Source organism: Papio anubis, chromosome 1, assembly GCF_008728515.1.
Source record: "Papio anubis isolate 15944 chromosome 1, Panubis1.0, whole genome shotgun sequence".
Lineage (NCBI taxonomy): Eukaryota > Metazoa > Chordata > Mammalia > Primates > Cercopithecidae > Papio > Papio anubis.
Window position 1 is genome coordinate 141,602,938 of NC_044976.1, and position 27,201 is coordinate 141,630,138.

The 27,201-nt window shown below is 38.1% G+C and overlaps 1 protein-coding gene across 2 annotated transcripts in view; it reads left to right on the top strand.

Moving 5' to 3' along the window:
- Positions 1-27,201, top strand: part of RAB3GAP2 (RAB3 GTPase activating non-catalytic protein subunit 2) — a 120,831-nt gene that overhangs the window by 87,409 nt on the left and 6,221 nt on the right. For both annotated transcript variants that reach the window (XM_031655598.1, XM_031655599.1), the window contains exons 22-31: positions 9,499-9,604; positions 10,191-10,351; positions 11,108-11,336; positions 14,408-14,581; positions 14,684-14,790; positions 17,304-17,370; positions 19,467-19,537; positions 22,347-22,382; positions 23,887-23,961; positions 24,270-24,488. In XM_031655598.1, the coding sequence (XP_031511458.1) occupies positions 9,499-9,604; positions 10,191-10,351; positions 11,108-11,336; positions 14,408-14,581; positions 14,684-14,790; positions 17,304-17,370; positions 19,467-19,537; positions 22,347-22,382; positions 23,887-23,961; positions 24,270-24,488 (1,245 nt within the window). The remainder of the gene's footprint in view (positions 1-9,498; positions 9,605-10,190; positions 10,352-11,107; positions 11,337-14,407; positions 14,582-14,683; positions 14,791-17,303; positions 17,371-19,466; positions 19,538-22,346; positions 22,383-23,886; positions 23,962-24,269; positions 24,489-27,201) is intronic.

A 27,201-nucleotide genomic window follows, 5' to 3' on the forward strand; every position in this document is an offset into this window, starting at 1 on the left:
AAGGTGTTTTTGGTTGCTGGTTGCTGTTCTTCCTTGTGAATGTCACCCAGAAGTGTCAATCTTCTTTTTTTTTTTTTTTTAACTGTTGTCTTTTAGGTTATCATAGAATGTCCATGAAAACTTTCTAAAAATGATCAAAGAAATTTTTAATCACCGTATTTAATAGAGTAATATTATTTTGTTTTTCTTGTACCCTGTAAATTTTTTTTCTTTTTCTTTTACTTTGAGAGAGAAAGTGTCTTGCTCTGTCACCCAGGCTGGAGTACAGTGGTATGATCGTAGCTCACTGCGGCCCAACCTCCTGGGCTCAAGCCATCCTCCCATCTCAGCCTTCTGAGTAGCTGAGGCTACAGGCGCATGCCATTGTGCTGGCCAATTTTTTTTTTTTTTTACTTTTGTAGAGATGGGGGTCTCGCTCTGTTGCCCAGGCTGTCTGAAACTCCTGGCTGAAGCAATCCTCCCTGCTTGACCACTCAAAGCTTTTGGATTACAGACAAGAACCACCGTGCCTGGCCAATTTTCTATAAATGTTAACAAGCATATTCTATAGTTGGCCTAAGATAAGTTTAGAATCTGTATGCACACATCTATATGCATGCATTTACAATAGAATTGGATCATCAGTAAAAAACTGTCATGTTACGATGGAAAAGATCTTAAAAACAAAATAAACTTCCTTTAAAGCAATGTGGAATTGTTATCAAACATTTTCAAACTTTGAATATATATTATAATGTAATCTCAATTATAACAAATATAAAACAAAAGAATCATCCAAGGAGAAGATACAACACTAGATTTTTGCCCTTTCTGAAAAAATCAAGGAAAGTTACCCCATCTTCCTTGTTCTTCTTTGTTCTTACCTATCCCCTACACATGCATGCATACACACCTGTCCCTCAGCACCCATGAAAGATTGGTTCCAGGAACCTCCCCCTCCAATACCAAAATCCATGGATACAGAAGGTCCTGATATAAAATGGTGTAATAAAAAATTAGCCAAGCATGGTGGCATGTCCCTGTATTCCCAGCTACTCAAGAGGCTGAGGCATGAGGATCCCTTGAATCAGGGAGGTCAAGGATGCGCTGATTGCACCTCTGCACTCCAGCCTAGGTGACAGAGTGAGACCCTGTCTCTAAAAAAACAAAAAAGTGGTAATTGCATGTAACCTGTGCACATCTCCCGTATACCTTAAATCATGTCTAGATAACTTTTAAGACCTTATGCAATGTAAATGCTGTGTAAATTATTGTTAAACCTACTGAGGGAATAATGACAAGAAAAAGTCTGTATGTGTTCAGTATAGATGGAACTGTCCATCTTTTTTTTTCTGAATACTTTTGACTCACAGCTGATTAAATCCACAGATGTGGAATGCATGGATACAGAGGGCCAACTGCATACTCTTTCACACACCCCCATTCACATGTTATATTTTGGCCAGGATTTGGGCATCCTACCTCTGTGAGCTTGTTGACGGTTTAATGTGTTGTTTTTATTTTGTATGTGTCTGATTTTGGTATCTGGGTAATGCTGGCCTCATAGAATGAGTTTGGAAGTATTCCCTCCTCTTCAGTGTTGTGAAATAGTTTGAGTATAATTGATATTAGTTCTTCTTTGAATGTTTGAAAGAATTCAGCAGGAAATTCATTAGATCTGGGCTTTTCTGTTATGGGAGACTTTTATACTGCTTCCATCTCATTACTTATTACTGGTTTGTTGAGGTTTTCTGTTTCTCTACGGCTGGTTGGCATAAAGCTGTTCATAATAGTCTCTAATGATCTGTGTTTCTAATGATGTGTTTCTGTGGTATCAATTGTAATGTTTTCTTTTTTTCTCTGATTTTATTTATTTGAGTCTTTTCTCTTTTTTTCTTAGTCTAACTAAAGGTTTATTGATTTTGTTCATCTTTTTTAATAAAAAACATTTTTGTTGATCTTTTGTAATTTTTTTAGTCTCAATTTCATTTATTTCTGCTTGATCTTTTTACTTCTTTTACTAATTTTTAGGTCGGTTCTTTTCTAGTTTCTTGAGGTGCCTTGTTAGATTGTTTATTTGGAGTCTTTTGTTGAGGTGTTTATTGTCTAGAGACTTCCCTTTTTTTTTTTTTTTTTTTTTTTTGAGACTCTGTCACCAGGCTCGCTCTGTCACCAGGCTGGAGTGCAGTGATGTGATCTTGGCTCACTGCAACTTCCGCCTCCTGGGTTCAAGCAATTCTCCTACCTCAGCCTCCTGAGTAGCTGGGACTACAGGCATGCGCCACCCCTAGCTAATTTTTGTATTTTTAGTAGAGAGAGGGTTTCACAGTGTTGGCCAGGATGGTCTCAATCTCTTGACCTCGTGATCTGCCTGCCTCGGCCTCCCAAAGTGCTGGGATTACAGGCGTGAGCCACCACACCTGACCAACTTCCCTCTTAGCACTCCTTTTGCTGCATCCCATTTTTATTTTTTTCAAGAAATTTTTAAATTTTATTTTTAGTTGCTTTCTTGCCTCATTGACTGTTCAGGAGCATGTTGTTTAATATCTGTATTTGTGCAGTTTCCAAAGTCCCTCTTGTTACTGATTTCTAGTTTTATTCTATTGTCAGATAAATACTTCATATGATTTTGACTTTTTAAAATTTGTTGAGAATTGTTTTGTGGCTAACATATGGTCTGTCCTGGAGAATGTTTTATGTGCTGATGAAAAGAATGTGTGTTCTGCAGCAGCAAACGAAATGTTCTATAAATGTCTATTAGGTCTATATGGTCTAGTATGTAGTTTAACTCTGATCTTTCTTTGTTGATGTTCTACCTGGAAGATCTGTCCATTCCTGAAAGTGAGGTCAAAGACCTCTGTTATTACTGTATTGAAGTCTGTCTCTCCCTTTAGATCTATTAATATTTGCTTTATATATTTGAGTGCTCCATTGTTGGGTGCATATGTACTTACTATTGTTAGATCTGGCTGATTTGACTCTTGACTCTTTTATCACTGTATAATTACCATCTTTGTCTCTTTTTTTTTTTTTTTTTTTTTTTGAGACAGAGTCTCACTGTTGCCCAGGTGGGAGTGTAGTGTCATGATCTCGGCTCACTGCAACATCTACCTCCCAGGTTCAAGTTATTATCTTGCCTCAGCCTCCCCTTCGTCTCTTTTTATAGTTTTCAACTTAAAATGTGTTCTATCTGATATATGTGCAGCGTCTCCTGCTCTTTTTTGGTTTTAATTTTTATGGAATATCTTTTTCCATTCCTTCACTTTCAGTCTATGTTTGGCTTTATAGGTGAAGTGAGCTTCTTGTATGCGGTATACATTTGTATGTTGTTTTTTAATCCATTCAGTCCCTCTATGTCTTTTTTTAATTATTATTCCTGGGCCTAAGCGATTCTCTCATCTCAGCCTTCCAGTCAGCCAGGACTATAGGTGCATACCACTGTGCCCAGCTCACTCTGTGTCTTTTAATTGGAGAATTCAGACCACTTACATTCAGTGTTGTTATTGATTGGTAAGGTCTTACTACTGCCATTTTGTTACTTGTTTATTAGTTGCTGTGTAACTCCTCTCTTTTTTCTGTCTTTTATGGTTAAGTGATTTCCTCTTATAGTATGTTTCAATTCATTGCTTTTGATTTTAGTGTATCTATTGTAGGCTTTGCACTGTGATTACCATGAGGCTTACAAAAAAAAATCTAGTTACAACAAGAATTTGATACCAACTTAACTTTGATTGCAAAACAGCAAAACCAACAAACCATAAAAAGAAAAAAAACCTATACACATTAACTCTCTTCTCCCCCCATTTTAGCATTTTTGATGTCATCATTTTATGTTATTTATGTTGTCTCTTAACAAATTGTCCTTTTTTTGATAGTTTTTTCTTTTAGTCTTCTTACTAAAGATATACGCGGTTTAAACACCACGATTACAATATTAGTACAACAACCACATTAGCATAATTTTCTTTCAGTTTGGAGAACTCCCTTTAGTGTCTAAGAAATCACACATTTCTTACAGGATAGGTCTGATAGCAATACATTCCCTTAGCTTTCGTTTGTCTCGGGAAATCTTTTATTTCCCTTTTTCATTTTTGAGGAATAACTTTGCCACATACAGTATTTTTAGGTGGCAGTTTTTTTCCTTCAACATTCTGAACATATTGTCCCACTCCCTCTTGGCCTGTGAGGTTTCTGTTGAGAAATCTGCTACCAAGCATATTGGATCTGTCTTATACATTATTTGCTTCTATTCTCTTGCTGTTTTCTAAATTCTCTCTGTCTTTGACCTTTATGAGTTTGTAAATTAGAGTGTTCTTGTTTGAGTTAACTCGGATTGGTGACCCTTGACCTTCCTGTACCTGTATATTCTGGTTTGGAAACTTTTCTGTTATTACTTATTTGAGTAAACTTTCTACTCCTTTGTCTTTCTCAGTTCTCTCTTTAACTCCAATAACCCCAATATTTGCTCCTTTGAGGTTGTTTTATAGATTCTATAGGTCTTGTTCATTCTTTTTTATTCATTTCATTTCTTTCTTCTCCTCTAGCTATGTATTTTCAAATAGTCTATCAACGAATTCACTGATTCTTTCTTCTGTTTGATCAATTCTGCTATTGATGTTCTCTATTGCATTTTTCATTTTATTTATTTTTCAGCTCCAACATTTCTATTTGATTTTTTTCATTCGTATTTCAGTCTTTTAAAAATTTCTCTGATAAATTTTTGAATAGATTGTGTGTGTTTTCTTAAAATTTGTTGAGCTTCCTTAAACAGCTATTTTGAATTCTTTGTTAGAGATATCACGCATCTCCCTCATTTTAGGTTCTGTCTCTGGTGCCTTACTTTGTCCATTTGGTGACGTCATGTTTCCCTGAATGTTCTTGATGCTTGTGGAAGTACAATGGTATTGTACATTGATATATTAGGTATCTACTTTAGTCTTCACAGTCTGGCTTTGTTTGTACTTGACCTTCCTCAGAGGGCCTTCCAGGGATTCTAAGCTGACTGACTGTTTTGTTCCCTGAGCTTGTGACCCTTGCAGCACTAGACAACACTCTAAGCCCAGGCTTGCTGCAGGTCTCTCAAGAGCTCTGAGGTTTATGTGGCTTTCCAGCCTTCATGGACTGGGGAAAGACCTAAGGAGGGTGCTGAGGCTATGTGGGAATGCTGGCCAGGGACCTGGGTCCAGAAGACTGTCCTGGTGGCCCAGACAGGTGTGTATCCCAGCAGGTCTCTGCACAGGTGGATGGGTCTCCAGCTGCAGTGAGAGGGAGTAGAAGTGAGACTGGACCTCTTTAGGATGTGTGAAAAGGAGGTTGGCAGGCCTGTTTTGTTGGCCTAGATGGTTATGTGTTGCCCAGCAGGTTCCTGCACAAGTGAGATAATTCCTCAACTGCAACAGGAGGGGCTTGAGCTGAGGCTGGGCCCTCTCGGGATCAGCTGTGGGAATGGAGGCTGAAGTGTCTCATGTTGGCTCAGAGAGGCATGTGTCTTCAGCAAGTTCCTGTGCAGATAGGATAGTTCTCCAGCTGCAGTGAGGGGGCCCTAAGGGGGATCTGCTGAGACAGAGGCTGGTGAGCCTGTCAGGGAGGCTCTGAGTCCTGGGCTGAGAGATATGGGTGAGTCTCCCTCTGGGTCCTTATGCAAGCAACTCTGAGCTGGGACCTCAGCTAAGGAAGGTGAGGGCAGCACTGCAAGGCTACTTTCCAGCCAACTGCTGAGACCAGAGCTAGCGGCCAGACTAGCCTTTCTGCCAAAACACTAGTGTAAGCAGTTCCTTCTGGATCCCATGGCAAATGGTTTTGGTGGCAGGATCATGGGCAAACAAGGAAGTAGCCAGTCCCCTTGTGGGGATTGAGCTGTTTCTGGGCTTCAGTCTTGAAGTCAGTTCAGGGGGACAGATCAAACACCTTATTGTGAGAGAATGTAAGTAGGTTACCTTCTATTCTGCCATCTTGGTGGCCTCAAGGTTTCTGTTACTCAAAATCTATCATTTAGACATCATCTGGTTATATGTCAATATACAACATTTTTATATATGAGATAATGGTAACATTTTAATATGTGAACTCATAAATATCATATTATGAATAATGTAATGTGGCATTCTTTGTTGTGACTGTTGGAATATCTTCTTTTGCATTTACTAATTATGGAGGTAGTTACCTTTATACACTAGACTGTCTTCTCCTGTTTTGTGTGTCCATATATGTGTTTCTATGTGGTAACTTAATTTATCTCTGTATTCACTTCTTTATTTTTCTTCTTTCATCTTAATGTTTCCTGCAGTTTAAAATATCTTTATATTGCTTGTAAGTGATTCTAAAATTGTATCATTATATTCTGATAGTTTCTTTGGCATCCTCTATTTTATACTGATATCCTATATACAAACAAAAGCTTGACTGTTTGGAATGTTTAATGTTTACAGAAAACAGGAAAAACACACTCTCGGTGATAAACAGAGATTACCTGGAGGGTGAGAAATAGAAGGAGGTAACCTAGGGAGAAATAAGAAGGAAATTTAAGCAGAACAGGTTTTTTGTTTGTTTCAGAATTTTATTACAAGTGATGTTGGGTAGAGAAGAGGTTGGTTGGAGAGAAAAGCAGAATTCATAGTGTGAAGACAAGTCCAAGGCATGGCATTTAGGTTTTTTGGCTGCCTTAATCTAAAATAACCTTCTGACTGCCAATTTTGATGAGCATTTTGAAACTTTGTTGTTGATGGGGAAATGAACAAAGCTTTAAGAGGCATTAAATCTATAGGTATGTTTAGAAATCTGGTATACTGGCTGGGCGCGGTGGCTCACACCTGTAATTCTAGCACTTTGGGAGGCCAAGGTGGGCGAATCAGGTCAGGAGTTCTAGACCAGCCTGGCCAACATGGTGAAACCCTTCTCTACTAAAAATACAAAAATTAGCTGGGCATGGTGGCTCGCGCCTGTAATCCAAGCTACTCGGAAGGCTGAGGCAGGAGAACCACTTGAATCTGGGAGGCGGAGGTTGTCGTGAGCCAAGATCGTGCCACTGCACTCCAGCCTGGATCACAGAGGGAGACTCCATCTCAAAAAAAAGAAAAGAAAAGAAATCTGATGCCCTTTAATAATAGACCCAGATCATACATTTTGTACGTAAAATTTATCAAAGTGAATCTAGTGGCAACTTAATGGTGAGCCTAAAATGTAAAATAAATTCTGCCCTCCCCCCACGTTTCTTTTCCATCTGCTTCCCAGTATACATGCACATAAAACAGTGAGACAGAGTTATTTTTGATTGAGTATAGAGTGTCTTTGTTAACTATATAGGCAACCATTTTTTTAGCCTACCTAGTGGTGAAAAGCATTAGGTTATGGAGGTTAAGGGGAAGTCTAGCAGAGAGGAGATTCCCCCGATAAATAAACTAAGGTCATGCTGAATTTTGTTGGTTAAACAGGATATTGGGTTGCAAGTGGAAGGAACATGGTGTAATATGATCCCATTGTTGTGACAGTAAATCCCCGTTATCCTCCCTCGAACATACTCTATATGTATCTGTACATATAAAGCTGTTAATGACTTGGAGCATAGTAACCTTTATATAACCATTAGCATTTATTGTTAACATTGTCATTATTTATGAGCATGGAAGATATATTTTTTTAAAAAAGGTTTCTAATGGGTACAAAAAATAGAATGAGTAAGACCTATTTGATAGCACAACAGGGTGACTGTAGACAGTAATAACTGTACATCTTAAAATAGCTTAAAGAATGTAATTGGATTGTGTGCAACTCAGTGGGTAAATGCTTGAGGGGATGGATACCCCATTGTTCATGATATGCTTATTTCATGTTGCATTACTTGTATCAAAACATATCATGTACCCCATACAAATATACACCCACCTACTATGTACCTACAAAAAGTTTTTTAAAGGTTGTCTGTGTGGGATGAGGTTAAAAGGGAGCTGGTATGAAGAGGCCCTTGGAAGGAAAATTAGACCAAAAAAGGGAAAAAATAGAAGGCATTGAAGAGTGTGTGTGTGTATATATATATGTGTGGTTTCATATGTGTAAAAATTAAATGTATGTATAAATTTATATATACATGTATATATCCTTATACACATGAACATTTTTAAAGGGGGAGAAAAGAAAATATGCATGTTATTAATAGAATCAGGCAGGTTTATTTTCAGATTTTAGTTCTTTTTTTTTTTTTTTTGTAAATTTACCTGAGATCTGATAAACATGGATCCAATTTTAGTTCTTTTCTTTTTTTCTTTTTGAAAAGAAAGACTGGAGTGCAGTGGCACAATCTCATCTCACTGCAACCTCTGCCTCCTGGGTTCAAGTGATTCTCCTGCCTTAGCCTCCCAAGTAGCTGGGACTACAGGCACCTGCTACCACGGCCAGCTAATTTTGTGTATTTTTAGTAGAGATGGGGTTTCACCATGTTAGCCAGGACGGTCTCGATCTCCTGACCTCATGATCTGCCGCCTCGGCCTCCCAAAGTGCAAGGATTACAGGCGTGTCAATTTTAGTTCTAACTCATTAACTGTAGTGCTGGACAAGTTAGTTTTCCCATATGAGCTTATTTCATCATTTCTGAAATCTGGATCATCATCCCTGCCACAGAAGTTGTTAGGATAAAATGAGGTGATGTGCATGTCACGTACTTATCACAGCTCCTGGCCCTGAGTTGTCCTCATAAATTCACTTCCTTCATGAGCTTCTTCTCCTTCAACTCTTTACCCTCCTTAATTTTTGAAAACTATTTGAAATAATTCGTTTAAACTAACAGTCTTTTAATTTAGAGCTATTTTCACATAAAAGTATTGCAGTATTATAATTAATCAAGGCCTTTCAGAGGTACTAGTACTAACAGATGTAACACTATTTCATTAAACTTCATTATCCCAGAATTGTCTGTGAACCAATTTTATAAATCTTAAAAAAATTTCAGCTTCAAGTAGGTATGCTATGCTGGTTTACAGCCATTTTAAAAGTCACTTAATGTTGACTTAAGTTTTTTGTTTAAAGTCTGTTTTTTCATAACTTAGTAGTGATTTAAAAATTGGAGTTTGATACTTTTATATATTGTTCCTCACTGCCACGTCTGCAATACCTTTGTACGGCCAAGGCAAGGCTAAGATCCACAGCTCCAGATCCTACCTCTCTCCTGTCAAAACCTACAGCCAAGTGATACCTCGTTAATCAACAGCATATCTATGCTCACGTAGTAGTAACTCCTATCTGGTAATGTGCTCCTTAATAGAGATTTGGATTGGAAGGCAATGCTTAACCCAAAGAAGAGCTGGAAACAGTGAAGTTTAAATATACAACAGGTTATAGAGAATCTCCTAGGTAGACAAGGGACCTCATTCTCCCTCTCACATTACATGATACAGCAAGCAACTGCTTATTTTTTCACCTCAAGAAGCTGCATCATCCATATGCATGCATCTGCTGTCTAGGAAAGTGTAAGATTTTTCTATGTTAAATTTTTTTTTTAGACTGAAAAAGATTTAAATTTGATTTCAGTCTCTGCTCCTGAGTGTTTGGCTTTCGAAGGAAAAGGATATTTTGGATAAACAACAGTCAGTCTGCTGTCTTCATACCATGCTGTCCCTCCTGAGCAAGATGAAAGGTAAACAAAGTTTGTTGCTCCTGTAAACAAAGTTTCGTGTTTGAAATGTCACAAAAAGATGGGAGAGTAGATAGGATCCCTTAATAGAAAGAGTCTATAGTGTACAAAACATTTCACCATAGAGATTCTTTTATGTATTAATAGAATACTTTTAATGCATTTGACTTATGCTTTAATTTATGAAATTTTATATTTTGTATCATCATAAAAAAACATGATTTGAACAATACATGTTAACTCAGTAAGGCAAATGGAAATGGTCTTAGGGGAGGTAATGTTTTTCTTGTTATTTTTTGTATGATTACCAGAATGTTAATCTATTAAAATATTCAATAGTTTTCAATAATGATGAAATATTCCAAATAAGGATTTAATATTGATTGAGAACAAAGATGACTAAAAGCGCATAAATAAATGGAATAGAAATGTTCTGAATAAAATAGAGTGTTAGACTTCCACTTCACTGAGAAATATAAAAATATATCAGTAGGGAACTTAGTTTTAACATTATGTTTAACATAAATGGTTAGTCCCAAAAAATTGACAGGGCAAGAGTTTATTTTTCAGTTTTCTCCTATCCCTATAGTGGCCATCGATGAGACCTGGGATTCTCAGTCTGTGTCCCCATGGTGGCAGCAGATGCGCACAGCCTGTATTCAGTCTGAGAACAATGGAGCTGCTCTGTTGTCTGCACATGTTGGGCATTCTGTTGCTGCGCAGATATCAAACAACATGACAGAGAAAAAAGTAAGTGGGTAAAGGTATGGTTTTGATCTGTACACATCCATAGGCTAAGGGGATGCTTTCCTTTTCTGGGGTTTTTTAGGGGGTTTTTTGGAGCGGGGAGAGGGATGAGAGGTGCTCCCCTTAATTTGTTTATTCAGAATGATGCCATGGATACTTGAATTTAGCAGTTGCCACATGACAGTATCCTACTGTGTTTTTTTCTCATCTCTTGAGGACTCACATTTCCTTTACAGCTTATGGTAGATCAAATAATTTTTTCCAGGGGGTGTTACATTAATTTGGATGAGACACCAAACAGGTCTGTGGAGATTCACAAGTCACTGTTGTTTATAGGCTAAATTTAATATTGCCTGCTTGCAATGTTCATTATGATGGAGAGAGATGAAATTTCAGATTTTTTTTTAGGTTGAAGAGTGCATTCTGAAGAGATATAAGTTTTTTGATGGTAGTGCTAGACAAAACTGTGGCCTTTGCCAAAGATGGCCCAGAAAACTTTGAAATGTACACTGGTTGAATCAGGGCCATTAGTGCAGGACTCCTTATAAATATCTGAACTCACCATCCTTGCCTATGAGTTTGCAGTCTACTCCTGACCCTCATGTTTCATCCAGCCAAGTAGTAATATTTGGGAAATAGCATTTATGTGTTGCTTTGTGATGTATCCTCAGTATCCATCAGCTTTCAAGTTAAAAGCTCATTCAAGTTAATATTGATTCAGAATCTTTGGCAGAGAATCACCAGTGCATTTTTTATTAGTTTTCTCAAACAGTTTTGGGTGCTGATTCAGAGGCCCTCACTGATTCCTGGGAGGCACTTTCTCTTGACACTGAGTACTGGAAACTCCTTCTGAAACAGCTGGAGGATTGTCTCATACTTCAGACTCTGCTTCACAGCAAAGGGAACACTCAGACCTCCAAAGTATCATCACTGCAGGCTGAGCCACTTCCAAGGCTTTCTGTTAAAAAGTTATTAGAAGGAGGAAAAGGTAAGATGAAGTTTATTTGAGCATTTACATCCATATTGTTATGTTACGAGGGTTTCTTTTAATAGAAACGACGGAAAGAATAGAGAAAGAAAAATACACTCAGATTTAAAAAATAACAATAACCTTCTGTATACTTCCTCTAAATTAATTTTCTCTAAAGTCTCATTTGGTCAGTTCCATGCTCAGGAACCGCTAGGTGCTTCCCTCTGCCTAAGAAAATTGGCAGTGATTCTCAAAGAGTGGTCAGAGGACCTCAGGAGTCCTCCTTTTTTCACTTACATGTCTGTATGAGGCCAGATTTTATTTATTTATTTATTTATTTATTATACTTTAAGTTCTGGGATATATGTGCAGAACATGCAGGTTTGTTACATAGGTATACATGTGCCATGGTGGTTTGCTGCACCCATAAACCTGTCATCTACATTAGGTATTTCTCCTAATGCTGTCCCTTCCCTAGCCCCCCACCCCACCACAGGCCCTGGTGTGTGATGTTCCCCTCCCTGTGTCCATGTGTTCTCATTGTTCAACTCCCACTTATGAGTGAGAACATGCAGTGTTTGGTTTCCTGTTCCTATGTTAGTTTGCTGAGAATGATGGTTTCCAGCTTCATCCATGTCCCTGCAAAGGACATGAACTCATCCTTTTTTGTGGTTGCATAGTATTCCATGGCGTGTATGTGCCACATTTTCTTTATCCAGTCTATCATTGATAGACATTGGGGTTGGTTCCAAGTCTTTGCTATTGTGAATAATGCTGCAATAAACATACGTGTGCATGTGTCTTTATAGTAAAATGATTTATAATCCTTTGGGTATATACCCAGTAATGGGATTACTGGTCAAATGTAATTATTTTCATAAAATATTAGCATGTAATTAGTTTATTATTTTCATTTCAAAATGGACTAATAAAATATTTTTTATTTATCAGTTTTAATTTTTAGTACCATAAAGACTGACAGCTGTAACTCATAAACCAAAGTTCTTTGGGATTGCCAGTAATTTTAAGGGGATCATGAGATAGTTCAAGAATTGCCTGAACAAAGCATAAACTCTTAAACTTACTCTCCAATAACTTTTGACTTTGAATCCGACTGATTTTTCTATTTCTTTCTCATTTGCTTCCTAGACTTTAGTTAAAATGAAGCATCCATGTGCTTCCTGTCTTAGATCTGGGCCTATCCTCTTCCCTTTCCCTGCCTCTCTCACTCATGGATATCAAAATCTTACTCATCTTTCAAGGTCCAGCTCAAATGCTTCTCCTCCAGGAAACCTTTCATGATTCACTAACTGCAGATTTTCTCTTCTTCCTCCTAATATCCACAGAATGTTATTCCTCTGTTGTGAAGCATCACTTTCTGCTGTCCTGGAGTCATTTGGGTTCCTGTGCTGATATCTTGTAGGAACATAAACATCTTACATTTTTAGTTGTCTTTGGGGGCTCACACTTGTATCAGCAGCTCTTTTAGGCATTTGATACTGGAAGGACTGTATGTGAGGTTTATAAATACCCACATATTTATAGATTTTTAGTTTACTTGTTTTCTCATTCTTTATAAAACTCATGACCATTTTTTATTGCAAACTCACCACACTTCATGTTGCCACCTAGTGAAGGGGTAAGGATGCCGTTTGAATATTAACCTAAGCAATGGAATCAGGGGCTTAATTCTGGAATGAGAATTTTCCAATGATTTAGAAGCCAAACATAAGAAATTAGATCACCCAGCATATTGCTCGCATTTATTTTCACTGACAATTGTGAATTTACTGTGAGGCATTCTTTTTGTGGAAAGGTTTTTATCTGAATCAAAAGATGAGGAAAGACTGAGAAAGTTTTGGTAAACAATAGAAGTATAATTTGTTTTTGATAATAAACAGTGCTCTTTAAACATCTGGAACATTTTTCAGCATGTGTTTACAATTTTTTATACTATATTGATGACTGAAACATGATATAGTATAATGCTGTTGAGTAGCTATGGCTAAATTAGGCCCATAAATATTGCATATAGGCAAATTAGTTGATTATTAAAAGTAATAGGGCTGGGCACGGTGGCACATGCCTGTAATCCCAGCACTTTGGGAGGCTGAGGCAGGTGGATCACCTGATGTCAAGAGTTCATGACCAGCTTGACTAACATGGTGAAACCCTGTCTCTACTAAATATAAAAAATTTAGCCAGGTATGGTGGCACATGCCTGTAATCCAAGCTACTTGGGAGGCCGAGACAGGAGAATCCCTTGTACCTGGGAGGTGGAGGATGCAGTGAGCTGAGATTGCGCCATTGCACCCCAGCCTGGACAACAAGAGCAAAACTCTGTCTCAAAAAAAAAAAAGTAATATTTATCGGGTACGGTGGCTCATGCCTGTAATCCTAGCACTTTGGGAGTCCGAGGCAGGCGGATCACCTGAGGTCAGAAGCTCGAGACCAGCCAGGCCAACATGGCGAAACCCCATCTCTACTAAAAATACAAAAAAATTACCTGGGCGTGGTGGCATGTGCCTGTAATCCCAGCTGCTTGGGAGGCTGAGGCAGGAGAAACGCTTGAACCTGGGAAGCGGAGGTTGCAGTGAGCCGAGATCGCACCACTACACTATAGCCTAGGCAACAAAGCATGACTCCATCTCAAAAAAAAAAAAAAAAGTAATATTATATTGGTCTTAGGAGCCTAGACAAGTGTCATTCTAACCAATCTATTTTCACTTATAATTGAAGTAAAAGTGTTTTAAGGATATATTAATTTTTTTGTCTCCTGTAAAGTGTATTTTAAATTTTTGAACATAGAAAGCAAATGGTATACAGACATATGCTTGTGCATTTATATTTATCTAACATTTTCTGAGAGTATAAGGATGCCCTGACATCGTAAATATCCCGCTTGTTGCCCTCACAAGTTGCGTGGTAGGTAGGAACACTGCTGTAAATCTCAGGGCTTTTTTGGGTCACCTTCAGGCTCAGAAATAAATGTGTCGCTTAGATCTCTTCGTAAGGAAATTGGCTCCCATTGGCAAACACTGCTGTGTGTGTTGTAAATTTTTATTTTCTTCCTTGTCTCCAAACTATAGGTGGCATTGCAGACAGTGTAGCCAAGTGGATATTTAAACAGGACTTCAGCCCTGAAGTATTAAAACTGGCTAATGAAGAAAGAGATGCAGAAAACCCAGATGAACCCAAAGAAGGTGTTAACAGAGGTTTCCTTGAGGTATCAGAGGTGGAGATGGACTTAGGAGCCATACCAGGTGATACACCAATAATGAGAAACTTGAAATCCAGAGAGGAAAGATGTGGCCAAGTGTTCATTAAGGAAAAAAATAACATCACTGCTTTCTTCTGACTTCCAGACTTACTGCATTTAGCCTATGAGCAATTTCCTTGTAGCCTTGAGCTCGATGTGTTGCACGCACATTGCTGCTGGGAGTATGTTGTTCAGTGGAATAAAGATCCAGAGGTGAGATTCTCGTTGCCTCTTTCATGTTATTTCTGCTTCTGTGTTCATGCTATTCATATGTGGGGACTGTCTAATTAAATAGCTTATGATAAACACTGGCTTTTTCCCCATTGTAATGCCTCTGTGATAAACACTGGCTTTTTCCCCATTGTAATGCCTTTCACATATTTCCTCTTATAATCCTCCCAGTAAACCTGTGAAGTATAGATACTGTCATTATCCCTGCTCTAAAGAAGAAAATACTAGGGCTCAGAGAAGTTAAGTTTCTTCCCTGCAGACACACAGCTAAGTAAGTGTCAGGATTTAAACGTAGGGTTCTCTTTATCTAAAACCAGTGTCCTTTGCCCTACTCCCTAGTTAGGTTGTGACAAGTATATTGTTTATTTCCTTCTGAATTCCTGCATGAAATGGCATCAACCTAACAGAATATTCTTAATATTATGGTCATCATGATAAAAGTCAAGAGTGAAGGTCCTGAGATTAACCTAGTGTCTGATTGTTCAAATATGTATTTATCTGTTACTTCTGTTTGCCTTAGAAGAACAAAGAGGCAGATTGTGCCCAGGGTTGACTCTAGTCCAAGGTTAGCCTTGCTGCCCTCTCAGCTCTCTGCTCAGGCGTCATTTTCTATTGCTTTTGGTAGCCACTGTTTCTACCAGGGCATTCGCAGTCTAGAAGCAGCATGGGGGGAGGCCCCAAGCCTGGAGGCAGAAGGCAGAGATTTGGATCCCAGCTCAATTGCTGACAAGCTTCTGGCTCAAGAGAGCCACTGAATCTCTGGCCTGTTATTTTCTACCTCCTTCTCCCTCCTTTTTAAAATGAAGGTGCCATGATCAAATAAGATCTAAAAACATATTGTAAATATTCCTCTTTGCCAATCAGTCCTTCACTTAGACTTCCCTAGTCAGTGCCCTGGTAAATTATTCCTCTCAAATCAAAATTCTTACCTTTATCATCCTTATGTGAGATTGTACTATTGTAGAGAACTCTCACAGATGAACTAATTCATGCTAATAGATTAATGGAAACGATACTCTTCCTTCCTCCAAAAAACTGTAATCACATATATTAAAGGAAGACATTATGAAAGTAAGTGATTTAAATAAAGGAATAGTCTTTGATCAATTAAACCTTGACCAAAAAATGATTTTAGGACAGAGGATCCTCTTAATGCCCTTCAAATCATCCTCTTCAGTTGACTACAACCTGAATGGCGATCATATATAGGCTCTCTACTTAACTGTGTTACTTTTCCATTTTATTAAAAAGGAATATTATGTCTAGGATGAGAACATAATAATTTCTAAAATCTGAATGAATTAATTTCAAATTCAAGTCTAAAAAAGTGGCATTTAAGAAGAAAATTCTGCTTTGTAGTATTTGTTTATAAACCAAAAGCAGCTTGCAGAGGGGGCATAGACAAAGCTGATGTCAAGCCCCATGGCTGCTGCATAGAGCTTATAATCATCATAGCACACAGTTTCTGAACTGTTTGTTTCAACATTCTCCTAAAATGAAGGCTGTAATAGTAGTTATCTCAAAAGGTTATTGCGTATTTTGAGAAAATGAATGCATAGTGCCTAACATTTTGACTAGTGTTATCAGTATCATTAGTGTTGCTTACATTTAAAAGAAGTTGTTGTTTTACTAGTTTGTTTTTACCATTAAATATTCATCTTGTCCCATCCAACCACAGTCTCAGCTCCACCATTTGACACACATAATTTTATAAGGCTCAAAACAATAATATTACCTTTGGAGAAATTTCAACACAATATGTATTGGCAATGATGATATGTTTGATGATGATGTACAAGCTACAAAATTATTTAGCAGAGATCTGAATGATTTAATCAGTGTTGCATTCTGTATTTGAGTTTTAATATGTAAACTTCTTTGATTAGAAAGAGTTGAATTTCAAACATCCCATCTGATATTTCATATTTCCTTCCTGCTTTAATTGTTTTCTCTTTGGCACTTACCATTAACATACTAAATATAATATATTTACTTATGTTTATTATGTAGGTTCCTCACTAGAATTTAAACTCAATGAAGGCAAGACTTTGGGTCTGTTTTGTTCATTATGGAATCCATCATGCTTCAAATAGGGCTTGGTGCATACTAGATACTCAATAAATATTTGTTGAATGATGAATGAATGAACTGTATCTACAAAAGTAAGCTTATTGTTTTTACATCTATATGAAATTCAGGTATTTATTGGAGAGAATATTGCTATGATATTCAAACCACAGCAAATTTGAATCCAGATGTTAGCCCATATGACCAAGGAGCTTCTAGGAATTAATCACTGTAATAGGTAATGTGAGTTGAAGAGGGACAGTTTAAGTTATCAAAAGTTATTTCTTACCCAATAATTTCATGTTATTATTGCAACATTCTTAGGTAGCTTTATGCAGAAATGTATGTAAGAAGTCTCCATTGATAATGGTAAAACCTATTAAATGATACCTCTTTTTCTTTCTCTTTTTTTTCTCCCTGTATGTAAGGAAGCACGTTTTTTTGTTAGGTCAATAGAACACTTGAAGCACATTTTTAATGCACATGTTCAAAATGGTAAGTAAACAGATGTTAGAAACATCACTGGTTGATCTAAAAGAGGCTTCCTGATTTAACAGGATGTGAATTTAAAGATTCACAACCTGTTACATTTTTATTTGATTATCCTGCAACCTAACGTATTACTGTGTATTGGCTGAGGTGCAAGGGTCTCTTGAGCCCAGTAGTTCAAGGCTGCAGTGAGCTGTGATCACACCGCTGCATCCAGCCTGGGTGACAGAGTAAGACCCTGTCTCTAAAAAAAAAATAAAATAAATAGTACTGGCCATTTTAACTACTTGGAAAAGTGCTATTTATAAAAGGGCAAAACAACTGGTAGTAATCACCACTTCTGTTCCCCAAGCTGACTACTATTCCTGGGTGTAATTAAGACAGCTGTTCTGCATCTAGCCTTCCAAGGAAAGAGGAAATCAATGATAGAGGCAGAACAGCTGCCTTCATTACACCCTTCACAGATCGTGAAGGAAAGAGGGATGGATTTCTCAGGACTGTAATTCTTAATAAAAAATCTTGATAGCCAAAAGCCTAATAAGATTAGACTGTAGCAACTATCTTTTGCTTCTTATAATGGATGTGAGTATTCTCCATTAGCTGCCAGACCTTGGCAACTACTGATGTCTCCTTGAAAAAATATTGAACTTATAAACAGATTCCATTTAATAGATAGATGGGTTTCATTAAGGGAATTGAGGATATCAGCACTAAGCTAGTTAGTAATCTTAGTATGTGATGAGACTTGGTGTTAGGCTGAGTAAGAGGAGATACCAACTTATGTCTCTGTGATAAATTCTAGAGAAGCTATGTATTTTTCACCTCTATCACATTCTTGCAGGTGATACGAAATGAAGTTGCAGAAATTGTAAAATGTCCCATTTTACTTGAAGAGAACTTGAAAATTACTTATTCATCTCTTAGATCTTACCTTCATCCCATACATATATATATATTTACCTTGACTGATTTGGAAAATATCATATTTAGATTATTCTATCCTTATTGATAAAATTAAGTTACTGACTTCAGACTAGTATTTCTTCAAGTCAGGCCTTTACCTATTTGTATCTTTACCCACTGAGTAAGGTTCCTGGCTTCTCAAAGCCTGTGAGGGGCCCTACTCATAGAGAGACTCAGCTACAAGGGTAGTAATAACAGCATGTGAAATGCCATGTTTACACTGCCTAATCGACAACTGTTTCAGAAATTTAATTTTAATACCACAGCTCAGTGAGTAGTGATAGGGTCTTGCTTTGTTACCCCAGCTGGGGTATAGTGGCGCAGTCATAGCTCACAATAGTCTTGAACTCCTGAGCTCAAGCTGTCCTATCACCTCAGCCTCCGAGTGGGACTATAGCCATGCGCCACCATGCCGAATTTGTTAAACATTTTTTCATAGAGATGGGTTCTGACCATGTTGCCCAGACTGTTTTTTTATTATTATTATTATTATTTTGCTTTTAATACTTTGTTATATATTACTTTAGTTTGTAGTTATAGATGAAAAAAATCAATTGGCAGACATTGGGATTGTTTCTAGTGTTTGGCTGTTGGGAATAAAACTGTTCCCAACAATCTCATACATATACGTTCTGTATTCATTCCTCTAGTGTATATACCCAGCAGAATTGTTGGGTGATAGAGTAGACACATGTTTAGCTTCAGTAGCTACCCCCAGCAGTTTTCCCTGTGGTTTTACTAAGTTATTGTACCAGCAGTAATGCATGAGTGTTCCATTGGTTCCATATCCTAATACTTGTTATTATAATTTCAGCATTGTTTTTAGCCTTTTTGGTGGTTAGGCAATGCTGTCTCACTGTGACATTGTATTTCTCTCATAACTAATGATGTAACTCTTTTCTTCATGCTTAGTGGCAATTTAGACATACTCTTACACAGCCCCGTTCTGATTCTTATTAAATCAGATTTTAAATGAAGTTAAAGATTTCAAGAACTTTATAAATATTACATAAGATATAAAAAATGGAATAAAAGTAGTCCATATAGTTTAATAAGCTTAAGAAAGACAGTAATTTGTTATGTGTAATAAAAGTGAGAATATATAAGCATTCTGTTTACTACTTCTGCTTGCTATCTAGGCATTGCACTGATGATGTGGAATACGTTCTTAGTTAAAAGATTTTCTGCTGCTACATACTTAATGGATAAGGTAAGGTAGTTTCATGTATTGACTTCTTATTTATTTGGTTCTCTTAATTGACTAATATTAGAAAGATTGCTCACATTAAGCTTTGTTAGACTATTTTTTAATTTGATAATTAGATTTTACTCATACTCAGTTAAATGTAATGCCCAGTACTGGCATTTTAATGACATGAAGAAGAGCTCTAAATCCTCATAAAGAGACTAACATAAAAGCCTCTTAACTAAAGAGATTAGGACTGGTAGTTGATTCAAGCAAGGATTTGCATTTTATTTTAAATTAAAATGTACAAATTCACACTTACCAATCTTTGATATAAGGCCAAGATATTTTCTTTGAATGGAGTTGATTGCAATTCTCCTTTGGTTTTCTTGCATAAACCTCACCCATAATGTATTGCCTATCATGGCTAGATCTTATTTTTTTAAAGTTGCTATGTAATCTGAGTCCAAACTTTTAGATTTCTATAATTTTTGTAGTTGCTCCCTCTGTATCAAATCCAAAAGGCCTAGGAGTTATTCTCCTCCATAAATCTTTGCAAAGCATTCAACATAGCATTCATGTAAATAGCTGCCCCTTTTTTCTCATTCATATTTCATCAGTTATTGAATTAAATTACATAATTACAGTGACATGTACAACTAGCATGAGTAGCTTTGGGAACAAGCATAACAAGTAAGCATAGAACTCAACTAGTGGGAGCAGAAGCTGCTAGCATGCCGAGAATACCAGCCTAGTCTCCAGCTGAGTGGCCAGGGGCACTAGTTAGTATGTTTTACAGGCCACTCAACAATGTAGATTAGTGTGGCATCAGATGAGTGGATGCTAAGAGAATTACCACTGTAAAGATAACATATTATTTTAAATGTATAGTCACAGTCATTCCTGCATCATGAATAGCACCACAGCCAAGACCCAACTTTAGACCACTGCTCCCCTTGAAATTGCTCTCTTTGATGTTATTGCTAACATTTTTCTAGTTAAATCTAACCCTTCTTTCCTCTGTGCTCATCTTCCTTGACTGCTTAACTTCTTTCTTGGAACTTGCATCTTTTGGCCTTTATGATGTTGTTCACCTGTTCAGCTTCACCTCTTACCCCCTCGTCTTTTGAGAGAATAACAATAAAATGTAATTTATGTGTGTGTTACAATTTGTAGTTTCACAGCATTCTCACATCCACAATCACATTTGATCTTCACTACTTTGATTGGGGTGAAAATAATCCTAAGCCAGGAAGTAGGAAATTTGTGATTGGATAAGTCTTTATTATAATGTGTTATCTCTCATGTGCCAAGACTATGCCAGGTTCTGTGGTTGAACCAATGGAAGTTACGGTCCTGGCCCTCAAAGAGCTCACAGTTTGAACACCAGGTAAACAGACAATAGGAGCTCAGAAGAGGAGGAAATAAATAGCAAAACAAGGGGAAGACTTCTGACTTAAATTTTGGTGGATGGCTATATATGAACCAGTAAAAAGTAGGTGAGAAGAAAGTGTATCCCAGCAGTCCTGGAGATACAAGGCAACTTGTTGGATTCAGAGAACTGTAAGTAGCTTAGTATGGCTGGAACATAGGCTGTATTAGAAGAAAAGAAAAGCTAAGATTGAAGAATTTCCTGTGCAGGCTGTGGATTTGGATTTTCTAGTAGTATGTGTAAGCTTAGCACAGCGTCTGGCACATGTGGTAAGGGCTCACTAGATGGTAGCTATTATTTTATACTGAAGACACTGAGACAGTTTTAAGCAGAGGAATTATATATTCAAATTTGTGTTTAAAAAGATGATTCTGGCAACGGACAAAATATCTTGGGGTTGGGGTTGGCTGAGCTTGGTTGTTCCCGAGGCTGTCGTAGTAATCCCAGCAAGTGGTAGTGAGGCGATGTTTTTTCCCACTGTCTCCTGTGAGTTTCCTCTCATATCAAGTAGTATTTCTGAGGGCAGAACTTTTACCTCCCACTTATTACACTGTAGAGAAATACAGTAGAATCGTAGTAAGTACTTATTGCTTAAGGAAATTTTTCTGAGCTGGGAATATAACTCCCATCTGCTGTAGAGTGTTTTTCCTTTCTTTCTATTTCGAACAATTGTGTCTTTATCAACAAGCTGAATTCTTAGGTGTTCTTGATTAGTAGCCTTGAATTAGGCTCTGGGTTGTTTTTTTGTTTGTTTGTTCGTTTGTTTTGGATTTTTTCCAGTTTTTCTTTGGTGGGAGTGGGATGGAGTCTCACTCTGATGCCCAGGCTGGAGTGCAGTGGCACAATCTTGGCTCACTACAACCTCCACCTCCTGGGTTCAAGTGATTCCCCTGCCTCAGCCTCCCGAGTAGCTAGGACTACAGGTATACGCCACTACGCCCAGCTAATTTTTATATTTTTAGTAGAGACGGGGTTTCACCATGTTGGCCAGGCTAATCTCAAACTCCTGACCTCAGGTGATCAGTTCACCTTGGCCTCCCAAGTGCTGGGATTACAGGCGTGAGCCACCACACCCGGCCTAGGCTTTGGGTTTTTAGGCAACACAGTTATTTGACTATGCAAAGTGAGGGCCAGATTTTTAAAGTTTTTACTTATTTAATAGTTCAGAAATACGTAATTTATATTTGAAAAGGATTATTCTTGAACCCAGTGTGAGATTAAGTTTCATCACAAATTTAATTGCATCTCCTGTTGGTAGAATCAACAGCTAATTAATGAAGCTGCCACATATATTTATAGCTGCATTTATAGTTTTTAATTTTGGTTACTTTTTATTATTTGTGTCATAGTGATGTCTTTGTAAATTATTAAATGTTACAACATTTTGTCTTTTTATTTTAGGTTGGAAAATCACCAAAGGATAGGTTATGCCGAAGGGTAAGTGAATCTCCCATAACTAGAATTATAATTGTTAATTCCACACTTTATGTAGTACTTTATTAACTGTAGGGGTGAACTTTGCCTTTTACCATTGTGATGACGTATCAGGAGGAGATAAGAAAAATGGAAAGAGAATACTGCATTAAGGAAACTGGTCATGAACTATGGCCAATTTTAATTTACTTTTCCAGATTGTTAGATAGCATATTAAACTAGGTTTTTATAAGAAGTGTTCAGCTTTGGACTGCGAACAGGATAACATGCTACCATTGCTGCATATTTTTGCTGTAATTCCGATTCAACATTTATAATGGAAGCATCCAACATCAAAGTGAAGCAAGTTCATATGAAGTAGTTAATTTGATCTACATATATATATATATATAAAATAACATAAGTATATAAATATAACATTAGTCTTAACTACTATTCTAATCCGTGGATGCGGGACTTGTATTTGACCTGAGAAATTAATAGTACTAGCATCCATTGTTGAAGACTTTTTCTGGTGTGTTGTTGAGAATGGTTGTATGACTAGAGTTTTGTGTGTGTGTGTGTGTGCGTGCATATACCAGAAATACTGAATTATTTGCTTTGGGGATGTGAGGAAATTATAAATTGTTGCTTTTAAAAACAGTATACGGCCAGGCGCGGTGGCTCACGCCTGTAATCCTAGCATTTTGGAAAGGCGAGGCTGGTGGATCACCTGAGGTCAGGAGTTTGAGACCAGCCTGACCAACAAGGTGAAACCCCATCTCTACTGAAAATACAAAAACTAGCCAGCTGTGGTGGTGGACGCCTGTAATCCCAGCTACTCAGGAGGCTGAGGCAGGATAATTGCTTGAACCCGGGAGGTGGAGGTTGCAGTGAGCTGAGATCGTGCCACTGTACTCCAGTCTGGGCAACAGAAGTGAAACTCCGTCTCAGAAAAAGAGATTATACACAAATGCAGTGGTCCCTTGGACAGGTCCTTTAAAGGAGTCATTGAAAGTCATCTGTTGCTCACAGCATGAATCTGGTATTTAGTTCTCAAGCTTGAAGATTCTAGTTTTGCTCAGAGGGTTGGGTTTAGTCTGTAAAAGACACTCTGAAAGCAGATCAGGCTGTTTTCTTGGAACTCTTCAGGTTAGATTCTCATGTGTGCATCTTCCGTCTACCACAATTATTTGGCTACCAGATGCCTTAGCAAGCTGAACAGTGAGCTCAGAAGTGCCACCATCTATAGTAACTGATGAGACTGTGTCTTTACAGTACACAAAGAACACTACTTGTTTTAAAAGTCAGTATTTGTACCACTTTGTAAAGCTTGACTTTAAAATTGGTTGACAGTAAATAAAAGAAGGAACTTAAATATGCTGATGCCTTGACTTTCAAATTCTTGCCGTCTATTTAGTGTGGAAAGTCAGCCGAACAGGCGTAGTGTATCCTCGTTCTTGTTTTGCTGATAGTAACTACAGCAGTTTTCCTGCAGGGCCTAATTATGTTCCTTTTTTAAAAACAGGATGTGGGAATGAGTGACACAGCAATGACATCTTTCCTTGGCTCCTGTTTGGATCTTCTTCAGATCTTAATGGAGGTAAAAGAGGTGTATTTTCATTCTGAACTGCTCCTAAGATATTAAATATTCTGCAAACCATTGCATTTAATAAATGACTATTTTAATGAGGTTGTTTTTCATTCCCTCATTTCTAAATTTTGACTTAAGCCTAAAAGGTAGTGATATTTTCTTACTAAATCCTTCTTGAAATTAGACTTTGTGTTTATTACAATTTGGGACAGTGTGCAATATGAGTTTGCACTTTGCTGCTAATAAACTCATTAGGATATTTGTAAGCTATTATTTTTCCATTACTAAACACAGTCCTCCATTCTTAAAACCCTTAGGCAGATGTTAGCAGGGATGAAATACAGGTGCCTGTGCTGGATACTGAGGATGCGTGGCTCTCCGTGGAAGGACCCATCTCCATAGTGGAACTGGCCCTTGAACAGAAGCACATCCACTACCCACTGGTGGAGCACCACTCCATCCTGTGCTCCATCTTGTATGCAGTCATGAGGTTTTCTCTGAAGACCGTGAAGCCACTGTCACTTTTTGACAGTAAGGTAAGTATCTCAAAGGATTTCAGAGCTATTTTGGAGTTGCAGGCTTAGCAGACACATGGATTTTCATATTTAATAGAAGCTGTCCAGTACTTTTGTGACTTGTGTCATTTGGTGTGAGGTTCCAACTCCCTCATTCCCTGCTTGATTCCGTTCTTTTTATTTACCTTCTGTACTGCTCCCCTTGGGGAGTTTTGCCCTCTCAGCTGTCTGCTCTTCTCGTTCTCCATATTATTCCTGGACAGACTCATTTTCTCCCTCTTGTATATCTCTAGGCCTGACCAATCCCTAGAGTTGGAGGCATGCATTTCAATTGAACTTCTCTCTTTGAGTGTCTTAGAGGGCTTCAAACACCTCATATCTAAAATATACCTGCAAACCTATACCCCCATCCTGCCCCTAACTTAAATTTGCTGTTCCTTCTGAATTCCCTGGCTTGGTTATTTTATTAATGATGTCATCATTTTTGCCCTGGCAAAAACTAGAAACTTTGAAGTTATCTCACCAATTCCTTACTTCAAGCCAATTTTCTTCATTGTAAATTCATTCTTACAAATTCTTCCATAGATCATACCTGTCCATTTCTCTCTATGACTATACCCCTAGTTCAGGCACAATCCTCTTTCCCTTGGCTATTACAACAGCCCTTTCCTAATCACCTGCCTCCAGTTTCTCTCTCTCCAGTCCCATGCTGCAAGAGCTGTCTTCCTAGGAGACAGGTTTAATTGTGTTAGTTCTATACCTAAGATTTTTTTGGCTCCTCTGCAGGATCGAGTCCAAACTTGTGAGTAGAATATGTTTTTACATATTATATTGTAACTTGCACAGTTTAGCTGCAGTAGATAGTAAAATCCTTTCCCTCCCCATGCAGCTGTCAAATTTTGAGAGACAGGACACAAACTGTTGGAGATAAAAATGTCAACTTTATTACTTAATTTTTTACTGATAGAAGCTGGGTTAGAGAACACAGCTTACGCTTGTGGGAAAATGGGTTTATTATTTCACCCTTAAATAAGAGACTCCCGGACAGGCGCGGTGGCTCATGCCTGTAATCCCAGCACTTTGGGAGGCCAAGGTGGGCGGATCACTTAAGGTCAGGAGTTTGAGACCAGCCTGGCCTACATGGTGAAACCCTGTCACTAGTAAAAATACAAAAACTAGCCGGGCATGGTGGCGCATGCCTGTAATCCCAGCTACTTGGGAGGCTGAGGCAGGATAATCCCTGGAACCTGGGAGGCAGAGGTTGCAGTGAGCCGAGATCACGCCACTGCACTTCAGCCTGGGCCACAGAGTGAGACTCTGTCTCAAAAAAAAAAAAAAAAAAAAAAAAGTATAGATTTTGAAAAAAAAAAAGGTTAGTATATCTTTGAGATTATAAAGGATAAGAGTACTTAAAGGTTAAAACAGAGAAAGAAATACCAAAATAAAGTGCCCAGCTCAGTATTCCCCTCAGAAAAGGTCTTTGTGAAACCAGAACATACCCAGAATTGGACGAGCACAGTAATGTTTAGTTTCAACCCATGTCATGCCAAGACTACCTGAGACAGCTGGGTGACACTCATCTGCAGAGAGCTAGTACGGTTGAGTGGCTAGTGAAACAATGCCAGTGCTACCATTTGCTAACTAGAATTATTTAGATTTTCTTACTCTCAGTTTTCTCATTCAGAAAGCAGCAGTGACTCCAGCGCCAACCTCATGGTTGTTGTGAGGGTTCCTTGTATTCAACATGAAGTACGCAGTGTCTGGAATGTAGTAAATACTGGTACTATTATAGATGCTTATAGCTAGGACCACCAGGTGGGAACTATCGAGTAACAGATTGTGAATGTGTGCTAAATCTTTAAATACTTCTGTCAGTGATGCCCAAAATGCCATGGGTTGCCCTGTAAGTCTGGTTTTTCTTATCACTAAAGGATGAGTAGCTTTAATCTGCTTGGCAGTCACAATAGATGACCTAGAATCACAGATGATCAGGTATGGAAGGCACGTTGGAAGATGTGCTTGCAGGATGTATCCTTGCTAGGATGACCTGCATGCAGAAGAAGAAACAGTAACCCAAGATTGGGGGTCAGTTACCCAAGGCAACCTGGTTGGAAGTGGTGAGCCTCAGACTAGACCCAGGTCTTTCAACTCAAAGGCCAGTGCTCTTTGCTCTGTATTACATTTCCTTCCAAGGAACTTCTGAAATCCTGTTTCCTGATATTCTGTTTTTACTCTTTAGACACACATCTGTTCTTTTAAATAAGGTGTTTTTAAACAATTCAACATGTGTTTTTAAAAGGATTCAGCGGCTGGGCGCAGTGGCTCATGCCTGTCATCCCAGCACTTTGGGAGGCCGAGGCGGGCAGATCACCTGAGGTCAGGAGTTTGAGACCTGCCTCGCCAACATGCTGAAACCCCGTCTCTACTAAAAATACAAAAAAATTAGCCTGGGCTTGATAGTACATGCCTGTAGTCCCAGCTACTTGGGAGGCTGAGGTCAGAATCGCTTGAACCAGGAAGGTGAAGGCTGCAGTGAGCATTCCAGCCTAGGCAACAGAGTGAGACCCTGTCTCAAAAAAAAAAAAAAAAAGATTCAGGGTACATATATGTATTACTTAGGTATTACTGCAGAGCAAATCATCCCAAAGCTTGGCTGAAAATACCAAACATTTATTATCTCACAGTTGCTGTGGGTCAGTAATCTGTGTTCTCCTTATCTAGGTGCCTCTGGCTT